Source organism: Eurytemora carolleeae, unplaced genomic scaffold (assembly GCF_000591075.1).
Source record: "Eurytemora carolleeae unplaced genomic scaffold, Eaff_2.0 scaffold799, whole genome shotgun sequence".
In the NCBI taxonomy this organism is placed as follows: Eukaryota; Metazoa; Arthropoda; class Copepoda; order Calanoida; family Temoridae; genus Eurytemora; species Eurytemora carolleeae.
The window spans coordinates 49631-63654 of record NW_019396721.1 but is presented as its reverse complement, the minus strand read 5'-3'; the positions used below and the strand labels follow the sequence as shown (position 1 = coordinate 63654).

The following is a 14024-nucleotide window of genomic DNA, read 5'->3' as shown; positions in this document are numbered from 1 at the left end:
TTAAAGTCGTCCTCCTGTTTTAGATTTTACTGGTTTTTACTGTAGCTAAATATTTTATCACCCTTTGAAAAACATGCCATTCATTTTTTACTTTTGGCGGGATGATATATTTCTCAAGTGCCCCTTGGGATAGTCAAATCTATTAAATCCTGTGTCTGCAAATTGTACGTGAAAAAAATCTCGGAGTAAGTAAAAATAAATTAAATAATCTCGGAGTAAGTAAAATTAAATTCAATAATCACGTGTATTTTAAACATTTTATGATATGAACAACTTAAATTTATATTTTGTGCTTTTTTTCGGTAGATTTCAGTTATCATAAAAAGGCATATTTAGGTAACCTTTCAGCCCTCATTTTTGACTTAAAAATAGATTCTCAAAATTGTCTGTAATTTATTTTGCTTCATAACTCCGCATGTCATTTTAATGAGGAACTAGGGCTGGGCGTGTTCTTCCTTTTTTTTAAATATCGTTCGTTCCGTTCTCCGTTCCGTTCCGTTAGTTTCCGTGAACAAATGATCGTTCCCCAGGAACGGATAATATCGAAAAAAAACAGTTAAAGGGTACCGTTATGAATTGGACATGACCCCTCTATAAATGGAGGTTCACCTAATTACGTGTACAGTCCTTTTAAATCAAATAATTATCTTAGGAATGCGTTTATATAATGGATAATGGGGGCTTTCCTGGGAACAATCCAAGATTATGGAGAGAGTAGTACAACTCATGGAATCAAATACATTGTTGAGAGAAGACAAGTATTTGTTCACAGGGTTCTATGGTTTCTTATAGTTGGTCTAGCGGTAAGCATTTCATCTCATCTTCAAGATTTTATAAATTATTTCTACTTTATTAAGTTCAATTTAAGGTTTAGGTTCATGTTTATATATTGAAGAAGGGGTTTGGATTCTTTATCAGATTTAGGATAGGATGTAAGTTTAGGTTCAGGTTCAGGTTTTGATTTTGGTTCAGGTTTGGATTCAGGTTTAGGTCTAGATTCAGATTCCTGTATAGATCCAAGTTCAGATCTGGATTTAGGTTTAAGTTTGGATTCAGTTTTAGGCTCAGGTTTAGGTTCAGATTCAGGGTTAAATTTAGGTGCAGGTTTAGATTCAGGTTCAGTTTCAGGTTTGAGTTAAGGTTTAAGTTTAGGTTTATACTTAGGCTCAGGTTAGGTTAAGAATTGAGTTCAGGTTTAGGTTCAGGTTCAGGTTCAGGTTTCGGCTTAGGTTAGGCTTCATGTTTTGGTTTAGGTTTTGGTTTAGGATTAGGTTTAGGTGCAGGTTTAGGATCAGCTTTAGATTCAGGGTAAGGTTCAGGTTTAGGATCAGGTTTATGATAAGGTTTAGGTTTAGGTTCAGGTTCAGGTTTAAGTTCGGGTTCAGGTTTAGGTTCAGGTTCAGGTTCAGGTTCAGGTTTAGGTTTAGGTTGAGGTTGAGGTTTAAGTTAAGGATCAGGTTTAGGATCAGGTTCAGGATCAGGTTTAGGTTTCACGTTGAGAGTAAGGTTCAGGTTTAGGATCAAGTTCAGGTTCATGTTAAGGTTGAGGTGTAGGTTCAGGTTCAGGTTAAGAATACCCCTATTGACCAATTCAGAAGCCTCCTCAGTCATAAGTGCCTTCAACCCTTTATAATGATATCAAATTAACAATTTCTGATCAATTATTCACAGAAATGGTTTTAGATATATACCTTCACCCTTCATGTAAATATATATATTCTGATGAGAGGGGTTTCTATGCACATTGATGTATGATTATATGCAATTAGCTAAATCAATTATTTACTATTTATTATGGTATAGATACAATATTTCGTTTCACCTTGATTTACAGTTTTGGTAACTTTCTGGATCTGGCATATTTTATGTTAGGTCTGGGTTTGACGAAATTTGCATATTTGAAAAATACCTAAGATTTTAACACAAAAAATCAATTGAAATATCCCTGAGCAAAATGAATGTGTAAAATTGTACTGTTTACTTAAATGTACAAATGGACAGTGTACACTGCAGTGGTTAATGTTTGCAAAAATGTTACACTTATCCAGTTTATCAATAATTTTCATGGAGGAACCATGTAGTTTTGTTTTCGGAAACCGACATGTAATCAAAAAGTCGTCTTTGTATTACGTTTCCTAAGGGAACCACATAATTTTTATTATTATAAAGACGACATATTTAATCCAATTGTGGTCTTTGTATTCCCTCTTTTAATGGGAACTACAATCTACAACAACAAACTAAAGTTCAAAATTTTTTCCTTTTAAAGTTAAAAATCAATTTAGGGTTTCAATAATGTTCAAATCCTACTTCGGATTCAAATATATATACAGAACAAAAGAGAATATAATATATATTAGAGGGGAATTTACTAGAAAAAAGTGTAAAACGGCCATTTTGTTGTACTGTTTCAATACTGCACATATTTATGCTATATAACCTTTTGGGCCCTGTAATATCATTTTATAGAAAATCTAAAATTAATGTTAAAAGAAAACCAAATCATGAAATAGTCTGGTTTCGTAATTGACCAATGATCATTTCACATAGACTATATGCCTTTCACTTTACAAACGATGATTTTCCGTTATAACTATAAATCAAATGATGTTTTTTATTCACCTAATTCATTATAAAGTTTATTTAACAGCTTTAAAAAATTCGAAATTGAAATGGATAGTCTAGGGAACATACTGTATTAATGTACTCTACTGCATATAATTTGTGAACATTTACATGATTTGTACACTTTGAACTCCCTTTCAGGCTGAAAGGGACTGAAAAAATTCATACCGAGAGATTCTTTAAATTCCTCTCTAGCATATATTCTATTCTCTATGGGTTTTACACTCTTTTCTAACTAATTCCACTCTTTACTGATCTATTCTCTTTGGTATAAACCATAATTTTATAATATAATTTTAGATCCTTTTTGCTGCTTACCTTTCTAACAATGCATACAACTCCTGGCAGGTAGAAATTTCATTTTAACAAAATCTTTTTTTTCAAAGATTCTTCTAAAGAAGTACTTTATTGTTTTGATTTCCAAAGAAAGAAGTATATTCAATTGTGTTGTTGTTAATATTTATAAGTCTAAATGCTAAAAAGTTTTTTTTTATTTTTGTTAAAACTTTGTTCATGTAAAAAGCTATCTTCATCTTGTAAATGTTTTTTTTCATGAAAATTTGTAATTCATCACTTTCTCTCCCTTGGGCTAACACAAATATGTACCTACACTGTTCTTTGGGAGAAAAAGCTAAAGAATAGGGATAAACATGGTTTATAATGTTGCTCAGAATGAGCTAAAGTATATTATCTTTTACAAGTATTTAAACATAAGAAGAAATATTTGAAAAAACAAAGCTGAAGGAATTAATGAATGTTGAAATTGCAACGTAAACGAATAAGGCATGGTAAGTAGAGATGTAGTTCAACTATCCTCCATACCTAGTTCAACCACTTTTCACTGTTCATAAAATCCGACCTTGAGATATATTTTCTATTAAGAATGATCCGATTATCACGACTGTGTCTACAACAGCGCTTCCCATCAACACTCTCAGCTATCCGGCCATCACAGTGTGTGGCCAGGTAAAAACCGGTTGTATTCATTATTGCGAATTTTGTGTGTGCTTTTTTTTTCCCGTGGATTTCAACTTGTCCCACATTTATCCTTGTCCCACATTTATCCTTGTCCCACGTTTATCCTTGTCCCACGTTTATCCTTGTCCCACGTTTATCCTTGTACCACGTTTATCCTTGTCCCACGTTTATTCTTGTCTCACGTTTATCGTTGTCCCACGTTTATCCTTGTCCCACTTTTATCCTTGTCCCACGTTTATCCTTGTCCCTGTTTTCATAATTTTGCTTCTTAAAGTTAATATTCGGTATTTTTCATCATTTTACTGCTGTCGATCATGGTTTCATTGTATGTTTATTTCTATTTAAACATTAGAAAAATTGGTTATTAGCATATTTTTTTAATTCCTTTTACTTTGGAACCTGATGGGTTGAATCTGTGATATTTTAAACAATTATACTATTTGATCTTACAGAATTCATAGTTTGTGGCAAAGACTAAATTTAATTCCTGAATTCCTTACTTATTTTTATATTTTGTATTAAATTTATTTAGATTTATAGAATATAGGCCTAATTGTATTAAATATGAGTTATTAACCCAATAAATCATGTTAAAAACGTTTATCAGTATTTATATCAATTTACCAACACACATCAAATTCCCATTACTTGATACCGATGAAAACATAAATAAGAAATTATATACAAATCATTCAAAATGATTATTAAACTAATAACAGTCATAAACAAAATGGAGTATAGCCCTAGGATTAATAATGCATGTATCAATAAGTTATTGTGATTACTCACAGACTAACACAGACTTTTGTATATCCTTAAATATCCCTGAATACAGATGTCTTCTGCTAGGTCGTGTACAGTACTTATACACAATTAGAACCTGCTGTGGATTAAATCGCATATTCTAGCTTTCAGTTGATCTCTGTACCTCTCTTATCTCTGTGAATACCGAATAGAATATGAAATACTGGCTTTAAGCGCTTTGCGCCGTTTTTCTTTCGTTTAGCTTTTAACTGTTGCTTTTCAAATCGTTAATTTTAGTCGTTTCAACAGAAAAAACTAAAATTTTGCGGATTTTTCTTTTAAAAATTGGCGCATTTTAAAACCGGTCACGATTTCTTTCCGGACGGTATTTTTAAACTTCGAGTGAAATGCAAGAAAAATGGGGACCTGACGGTCCAAACGTTTTGACGTAAATTGGACTCAGACAGACAGATCTGCAGGCAATATTTAACCATCCCGTTCCCCCAGCATTATTTATGAAAATTACTTAATTTGTGTGAGACATAACATTTTTTCTTGAAGCATAAAACATTTCAATGAATTTAAAATCAAGTGTGCAGAACACATATATTAAGTCAAAAATCCACAAAAAATTGTACTGGTTGCCTTAAAGTACATAAAGCGTGTCTCTTAAAGGGACAGTAAATCTAATTTCAAGTAACCCTCTATTTAAAATAAATGGCAGGTTCTATTCACAACGTTACTCATAATAAACCTCTGTCTCTACGTTTGAATTATGACTGTTTCCTTTTAAGTCTCAACAGCACAAATCAGCATAACTAAAAACTCCACAATTGATAATAATCATTATTTAGCTAAAAAAGTATCTCATTCAATTTTGAAAAATATTTTCGGGGTCATTTGTTGACATGCTAAATCACTGTAATCTCCAATTCATTTCCACTACCGGGCTGACTTTTAAGCATCTAGAGCAAGTTGTACAGTACAAATACACTGTATTTCCTCCCGTCAAAAGTAAACTTTTTTCTAAGGATCTTTTGTCTGAAAAGGCGGTTTAACTCCCTCGCAGGATGAGCTTTCCATGCAGTACACGATATACTTCATGAACTACTTTACATAACTTCCTATCGAAGGAAGGAAAAGTTCAATTCTAAGGCAACAGGGTCATTTGACAGTACCCTCACAATGTACTGTAAAATGCTCATCCTGCCTTAGAGCTGAACTTTTTCTTCGTTTACCAGGAATGTTATGCAACGTACTCCATATGGTATAATCTATACATAAATTTGGCTTGTCATTCTGTCTGTTTGTTTGTATCTAATAAACGTCAAAAACATCTGAACCGATCAGGCCCAAATTGTGTGTGGGACCTCACGGGGCCCCTGGGAAGGTTTATGGCCAATCAGACTTTAAATATGTAATCTTAAAATATTTTTATATTTAAATTTTGTAAAATTTTAAAAATGCCCAAAAAATATTATGAAATCCGTCAATTAAAAAAAATTTACACTGTACTGCTCACAGATAAAGCCACAATTAAAAGTTGAAAAAGAAGAAAGACGCGAAGCGTCCTAAAATACTAGTAATAGTATAATGAAGGTTCACTTCGAATCACGTCTACTATACAACTATACAGTCCCTTTAGAATGATCGTTGATATTTTAGGGAATGGCTACTGACACCTTGGAGAAAGTTCTCGAGGAACAATTTCAACAATATTTAGTTGATGCAGGAGTAAATATTAATGGTAGCGTAGAAAGTACGAATATCAGCATGAGAGTATTCTGGATTAGGGTTGACCATTGATATCTTTTTAATTCATTTTTAATCGGTTTTTAAAGATTTTCTGAAATGCATAAGGTATCCGAAATTAGACTATTTTGTCCGTTATTTTGATAGGATGTTTTGTCCTAAATGTTGATGCATGTTTTGTTTGTCCTGTCCAATATATTTTGCTCGTTTGTTGTTATTGTGCTGAATACAGTTGGGATTCTACTTTTTGAAAAACATTTTAAATTGTATTTTTACTATTATAATTGATCGTCAATGTCTAGAGACTATAGGGAAAGTCATCTTCTTCATTACGAACCAGTAATCTCGGAAAGACGAATTTTAAGCTCAACCAAGTTATGACTAAAAAGTCCTATTTGTAAATGAGAGACAGAAATTGCGCAGTGTAAACAAGCCCATTTCACTCTATAAGTAATTTAATAACTTACTAGTAGAACTATTCGCGACATCTTAAATAAACTTGAGTACTGCTTCAATACATGGTTCCCACTGTAGATTTATAAGAAGAAAGTCCCGTTGCATGCTCAACTACAAGTTATCATTTTTAAGAACTTACAGCTAATGTTGAATGGAATAAATATATGTTTTTTATTTCATCCTCGCGACCTACAAATGAATACAACTGTTTGACTTAAGTTATGATTTTGTTAGTCCAATGAACATAAAACACAACAATTGTGAAGTGCACACAGACCCATTTCACTTAATAATATGTTGATTTCCAAGCTGCTAGTAAAAGCAGCATAAAATACCATAATTCGTCTTCCTAGTCTATACTTTTTTATTACAGTTTGTTCAAAATTCCAAAAAGTGTTATCCCTTCTTTATCTAATCATGCTGTATTTCCTGTAAGAAAAACCAAACTTCCTCCTAAGTATTTATGAATTAAAATGGCATTTTAACTTCCTTGGTGGATGATGTATGAAGATCAGGTCCAATATTTCATGCAGTATATCGTGTTATACTACATGTAAACATGGGCTGAACTTCCTTATGTAGAAATAAATCAACCACCAAGAAAGCTGCGCCTTTTCAAATCAGAAATACGAGAGCATTTGGTTTTGGTTTGTGGAAATACATTCATGTGATGATGTAAGCACTATAAAACCATACTGTATATACCTGTTTAAATTATGTTAATAACCAGGATGCAAAACGTTGAGAAACAGATCACAAAACAGTATTGCATGTAATCAATGCACATCCCTACTCTAGACAATATATCAGTCTTTTATAACTTAAAAGAATTGTGCTTTAACTTGATATTCTAGAAATAACCCCCGCAGAGCAGAAAGAATGGAGGGAAAGACATCAAAAAGAAAGTTTCCCAGGTAATTGCAAAAAGTTTATTTTAATACTTGAGAGCAAAACATTTGAATCCTGCGCTCATGCGATTCAGTGATAACAAGTTTTGTGCCTGAAGCCAAGCGCTGTCACATTCAAAAGTTTGATCCCGTGATGAGGTATACCTTTAAAAAACTTCAACCTACAAAAAACAGCCAAAGTTTGAAATATCAAAGATTGATTTAAAATCCGGTTTAAGTCAGGAACTGGGAATCAGAAGATTAAGTTTAAAGTGAGTATTCAGTTTTTGTCCTCTTCAACACCGCTTCAGCAAATTCATGAAATATATTTTCAGGATTAACAGTTCCCCTGGCGGATGTGGCGAGTTTAATGACAGCTCCAAACCCTGCAGCTGCTCTGGGGGCTAAAGCTGTGTCTGTGGCAGGTAGGAATAAACTTCCACGTGGTAGTAAAACCGGTTTTCTGTCGGTTAGTTTTGTGTCATTAATTAGCTTGCGCTTTGAATTTCCTTATTATTTTTGTAAACAGTTTCTACAATCTCTCTGTTTTAGTCTTTAGAAGATCTTAATATAAATAACATCAAATATAAATAACATGAAATATAAATAACATCAAATATAAATAACATCAAATATAAATAACATGAAACAAAGAACAACTTAAATTACTTGTTGCTAGTTTTTAGTTTTGTTTCTTATTCCTTTTAAATAAACTTGTTTTAAATGATTTTTTCATACCATAAAACAAAGATGTAGAGCATCTTTGCTGAAAATTGAAAAAAGCATGTACTTTATTTGGCTCTCTGATAAATTTAAACTTGCTTATAATTTAAAATCTATCTTAAGTTTGAACATCTTTACTTGTGGTATTTCCAAACAATTGAACAGTTTTGATATAGATCAATTTATTAAATTAATCAAACCAAATTGATTGTCTGGATATTTCACATTTTTAGATATATATTCTCCGGGTCTAGATCACACAGATAAACAAGAGATTTTACCTGGGTTTCCAAGTTTTCCCCGGATGAATTTTGACCCGCAAAGGCCTTATAGAACCTTTCTTAACTGAAAATTCTGACCCATAATAAACGGCGGAACATTTTTACGTGATTTTAAAAATAAATCTGCCTCTTAAAAAACAAACAAAGCTGGGTGTTAGCTTTAAAAATAGATTACGGGACGTTTTTTCTGGATGGAAATTATTCAAAATGGCCGTCCCGTAAACCTTTTCAGCATACCACACACAGGCTCTGTGAAGCATCGAGGAGGCAGATTTTTTTCTTAATTCTCTAAAGAAAGAATACGCCTTTAGTCTTAAAAAAGTTTTTTTTTATAAATATGGCGTAAAGTAAAATACCGGGCATTGTGCGCAATTTTCTTTGCATATTGTGCAGTTATATACCTGGTGTCATGCGAGCATATAAATGTGATATACTAAGAATTTTGCGTGAAATGTATCTTGAATATATTCTTATGCACCAGGCATCAAACTGAGTAAAAAACTAATGGCTAATTAGAACGATATAGATGACAATGGCTAAATTAAACCAACGCTTTTCTCTTGTTCTATCTGTGTACACTATGAATCCACGCTAAGCAGAAATTTATTGCACTGACAAATCATCAAATCTTACATTCCAGATTTCTTTCATTTGTTTTACAGTAGTTGTGCTTAAACATTTTCAATTATTTTTATATTCCAAAGAACTTTCCAAGTTTTCCAAAACCGTTTAAATTGGTTGAATACAAATTACACATTTTCTAAATAATTTAAAATATTTGAACTAAAACAAAATTTGAAATTAAAAATAATTATCCTCAATTTAAACTTGATTAACTTATATTCTGGAGCTAGCAATTTACTCTTGATTTGATTAAAAAGGCTGTGCAGTGTATTGCAGTGTACAGTGTACAGTGTACAGTGTACGGTGTACAGTGTACAGTGTACAGTGTACAACACATAAATGAAAATCTGGAATTTTTTCCCTCTTCACGATTTGACACAGTTTTAGCATGTTAAAAATTACAGAGAGCCATTTAGATACTTTTTGACACTTATTATATCTAAAAATGTTTAAGATTTTTTGCAAAATTTTTGTTAACTTAATACTGACTCTTTGTGATTTTTAGCTGACGACGCGAGAGCTCCAAGTGTAGTGCTCGGTATAACAAGTCGTCCTATAATCGTCATTAAGAATAATCGAACCAAAAAAGCTATTCGTCGATATAATGAAAGATTTCACGGTGAGTTGCATTGAACGCTATTTTAAGTTTTTTTCTTCTTTTCTTCTAAAGTGTTTACGGTTTTTAAAAGTTTGTATATAAAGAACTTTCTTAGTACGAAACCTAATTAGATTTTTACTACTAAAAATTAAATGCCTATTCTTTTTTATGTAGTCTTGTTTTTACTCGAGTGTTAAAATGTTTATAAGCGAAAAAAACTTCAATTTTCAATAAATTTTTTATTTTGACATTTTTCCACTTGTATCCAATATTTTCAGCACTGTCGACCTTGTCAACTCTACGGGGTGGATGCCCACCAGGCTGGGTATCTACAACAACCAGTGCATACTACTACTCTACATACTGCTACAAGGTTGTAAAAACAATTTTCAATAATTTCAAGTCTCTTCCTCCTCCCCCCCCCTCCTTCCGTAATATGTACAGTGTGACATCGTGTAAATTCTTAATCAGCTCCCATTAATTCTCGACGAAATTTAAAGCGAGCCCCGTTTTTAAAAGATGTTTTTATTTATCTGAAAATCATAACTTTCAATTGTGGTTTAAACTTTGCTAGCTGATTTATCCAGCAGAGAAAAGGAGGAAAATTGTAAAAAACTAATGTATATTTTTTTAAGACAGAAAATAAGCAATATCTTCTTCATTATGTTGTCGATGCGACATTAAATTGTCGAGGGTACAATTGTAAATCGGGCAAGTACAGTTTTTTAATTAGGGAAAGGGTAAATTGTTCCAGGCTTTAAATGGTTTAATTCTGATAATTCATTTATGTTTCCTGTCACTTTTTATGAGAAATCACAAATGAAAATATTCAGTTTTTAAAATTAAAACACAGTATAATTTTTACTTGAGGTTTTAAGGATACAAGAGTTTTCATAGTTTTATAAGCAAATAATGCTACAATTGTGAATCGGGCATTGACATCTTTGCATGGCGGGTCATTTGAAATTCCGCTTACAGTCCCTTTAATAAACACTAAAAATATTTCTGTGAACATGTCCTGCCTGGGTTATATTGCCTGGAGGAAAGAAGAAGAACCTAAATATATTCCTATTACTAGGTTCTACCTGGATTATATAGTCTGGAAGAAGGGAAGAAAGCATGTAAAGAAGAAGAACCTAAATCTATTTTGCTAGAATTTGAAACTAGAAGCGAGGTAAAAAAATACTTTTTAGAAGTGCTATTATACAGTGGTATCAACACAATGAACACGAAGTTTTTATTAAAGTTTTGATTGTTAACAAACTTTTTCAAATTACAAGATTACATGCAAAGAGAAGCCTTTTTAATGGATAGCTTCTCAGCTTGACTCTTCTATGTTTAGATGTAACCATGTTATTTAACATCTTGATATAAATCAAAATTGAAATTAAAATTCGTCTTCATTGTATTGATATAATCGCCTACCACTGTAGAAGAACTTGATAATAAATCTAAGGGCCTAAGATATTGATTTTAACAGAACATTTTTAGGGTAGAAAATAATCAAATCATTTCTGCAGAAATAAATTCATTTTAGAAAGAATTTCGTGCATTGTCATTTAAAGAAAAATGCATTTATTTGCAATTTGATAAATGATATATGTCATTAAATCGTGCCTCTGTCCCATTGTTAGAAATACATTATGGTAAACCTCAAGTTAATTGGGCTGTTAACACTAACTGTAAAGTTTTTCAGCTGTAAAATCATGTTGATCTTTATTGTATAAGGTTGATACCTTTTAGCTGTTGAATGAAGGCCATCTTTTATAATAGGTTGATGATAATCAGTTGTGGTGAATTATGACAGCCATCTTTTGTAATTTAATAATTTTTTTTAATTGATGGCAATCCTTAATGCAGTTGATGTGTGCAGCTGTTTTTTAATGTCGGCCATTAAATATATTTATATATTAGAAATTTAAGCTTTGTCAAGCGCATTGTCCCACCTTTGATTTTAACTTCTGATTGTTTCTCTATCTGTGGTATTTTCTCTTCTTAAATTATCAAACAACAACAAAAATTCGAGGATTTATCAATTTTCGTTAATTTTGATAAATCAAATTTTATTTCAGGCAAAATTGTTAATTTCTTACCATCCATAAACCTTCCCTGGGGTCATTTAAGGTCCCACTAAGAATTTGGGTTGGATCGTTCCAGCCTTTTTTTCGTTCATTGAATATAAACAAGCAGACACCCAACCAAGCAAAGTATATATAAAGACGACTTCTGAAAAAGATTACAGCTTTGAGCAGTACGATATTTTTGTCTATGGATGAGCTAAAATTGAATATTAGAATTTATGACACATACTTAGTAAATGTATTTTTATTTGTGCCTGTGATATATTTATACATTTATGGGTACTCACTGTAATCAACTAGAAACGAGGAAAAAGTATAATATATATATCCAGATAAAAGGAATAATTAGTGTTGATCAAAGTCCAATAGTATATTACCAAGCTCTTTGGTGTTGACCAATTCTCATTCAGCCAGTTCTATATAGTGTGCTTATAAACTGTTTTCATTCAATTTCGATAGATTGAACAGTTAATTCACAAAGGAACTCTTGTTTTCTAATTTTTCTTGATTAAACAGTTAATTCACAAAGGAACTCTTGTTTTCTAATTTTTCTTGATTAAACAGTTAATTCACAAAGGAACTCTTGTTTTCTAATTTTTCTTGATTAAACAGTTAATTCACAAAGGAACTCTTGTTTTCTAATTTTTCTTGATTAAACAGTTANGGACGAAAGAGCGAGGGTTACATGTGGGCGGAAAAGGATTCATACGTCTTGAAACAAGCAACGGTATCAGAATCAGTAAAATCGTCTTCCTTATATTTCGAATTTGTGTTAACAAAGTTATTTTGTTTTAGTTGGCCGATGTTAAGAATAGTTCCTATGCCATGTGATGGTGCCGCGAAGGTGATTTGTACAGCTGATGCAACAGCTGTCAGGTAAACATGGCAGGCGCCGCCATTTTTAAAAATATTTTTCACAATTTTAACATTGATTTAAAGATTTTTAAAAAATTAATTTGTTTAAAGGTCTTTAATTATTTTTAATTCTTCTTGAAATAATATAAATTTTGAATTAATTTAAACATGGAACATAAAGAATTGAAATTAAACCCTGCGTAATTTAGCTGATTAAATTATGGTTTCCAGCTAACGCAGGAAAGGGAATTACTCAATCCAACATATTTAGTACACATTAAAATTAAAATATGAATAATTTAATAATGTTTCTAGACGTAGGAGAAAAGCTGAAATATTAGATTTGGCTAAGAATGAAAGTGACACTGATTCATATTTCATCCAAGAGGTGAGATTTCATCAGATCGGAAGATACGTACAGGGTGTCCCAGTAAACGGGCAGTTGAGGAAGATACGTGCAGGGTGTCCCAATAAACGGTACAGTTGAGGAAGATACGTACAGTGTGTCCCAATAAACGGGACAGTTGAGGAAAATAAGTGCAGTGTGTCCCAATAAACGGGAGAGTAGAGGAAGATATGTGCAGTGTGTCCCAATAAAGGGGAGAGTTAAGAAATATACGTTCAGTGTGTCCCAATAAACTGGGCAGTTGAGGAAGATACGTACAGTGTGTCCTAATTAAGGGGAGAGTTGAGGAAGATACGTGCAGTGTGTCCCAATGAACTGGACAGTTGAGGAAGATAAGTGCAGGGTGTCCCAATAAACGTGACATTTGAGGAAGATGCTTACAGGGTGTCCCAATAAACGGGACAGTTGAGGAAGATATGTACAGGGTGTCCCAATAAACGGGACAGTTGAGGAAGATATGTACAGGGTGTCCCGATAAACGGGACAGTTGAAAATGACTTAAGGAACGTCTTTGATCGTTGCATTTTCAAAACGTAATCTTCATTTTTGTGCTTTCAACTACCGGAGGAGATATTTATAATTTTGTGCAGATTTCTGTTCATTATAAACTCTTAGTCATCTCATTGTTATATACAATACATAATATACATAATATACATAATATACATAATATACATAATATACATAATATACATAGAAGGCAAAGAAACATCACATGTCGGAAAGCACAAAATAATGCCATGCACCTTTTTTTTGATAAAAATAGTAAAATCTTAAAGACGACAACTGTCATGGTTACTTCAACTTTTTCACAAATTTTTAACTAGAAACTACAAAAAAAACCTTTATTTTATATTTTTTTATACTTTGACAAGTGACCTACGCCGAGGTACTATGTGTGATTAACAAATGATTGACAGGACAATTTAAAAGTTTAATCTATGTTTACAGCAATATATTATTGTTTTCAAATTGTATTTTTTGTTTTGTTGTTTTAAAGAAAATTAGTTTTTT

General features: G+C 32.1%; 1 protein-coding gene across 1 annotated transcript in view; it reads left to right on the top strand.

Moving 5' to 3' along the window:
- The first annotated feature begins 656 nt into the window (after positions 1-656).
- Positions 657-14024, top strand: part of LOC111707783 (uncharacterized) — a 28251-nt gene continuing 14883 nt past the window's right edge. Inside the window, exons 1-12 of the mRNA XM_023480937.1 lie at positions 657-803; positions 2926-2973; positions 3508-3591; positions 6013-6106; positions 7410-7469; positions 7778-7867; positions 9576-9689; positions 9947-10041; positions 10747-10842; positions 11442-11461; positions 12410-12625; positions 12920-12992. Coding sequence (XP_023336705.1) covers positions 675-803; positions 2926-2973; positions 3508-3591; positions 6013-6106; positions 7410-7469; positions 7778-7867; positions 9576-9689; positions 9947-10041; positions 10747-10842; positions 11442-11461; positions 12410-12625; positions 12920-12992 — 1119 coding nt within the window. The 5' untranslated portion in view covers positions 657-674. The remainder of the gene's footprint in view (positions 804-2925; positions 2974-3507; positions 3592-6012; positions 6107-7409; positions 7470-7777; positions 7868-9575; positions 9690-9946; positions 10042-10746; positions 10843-11441; positions 11462-12409; positions 12626-12919; positions 12993-14024) is intronic.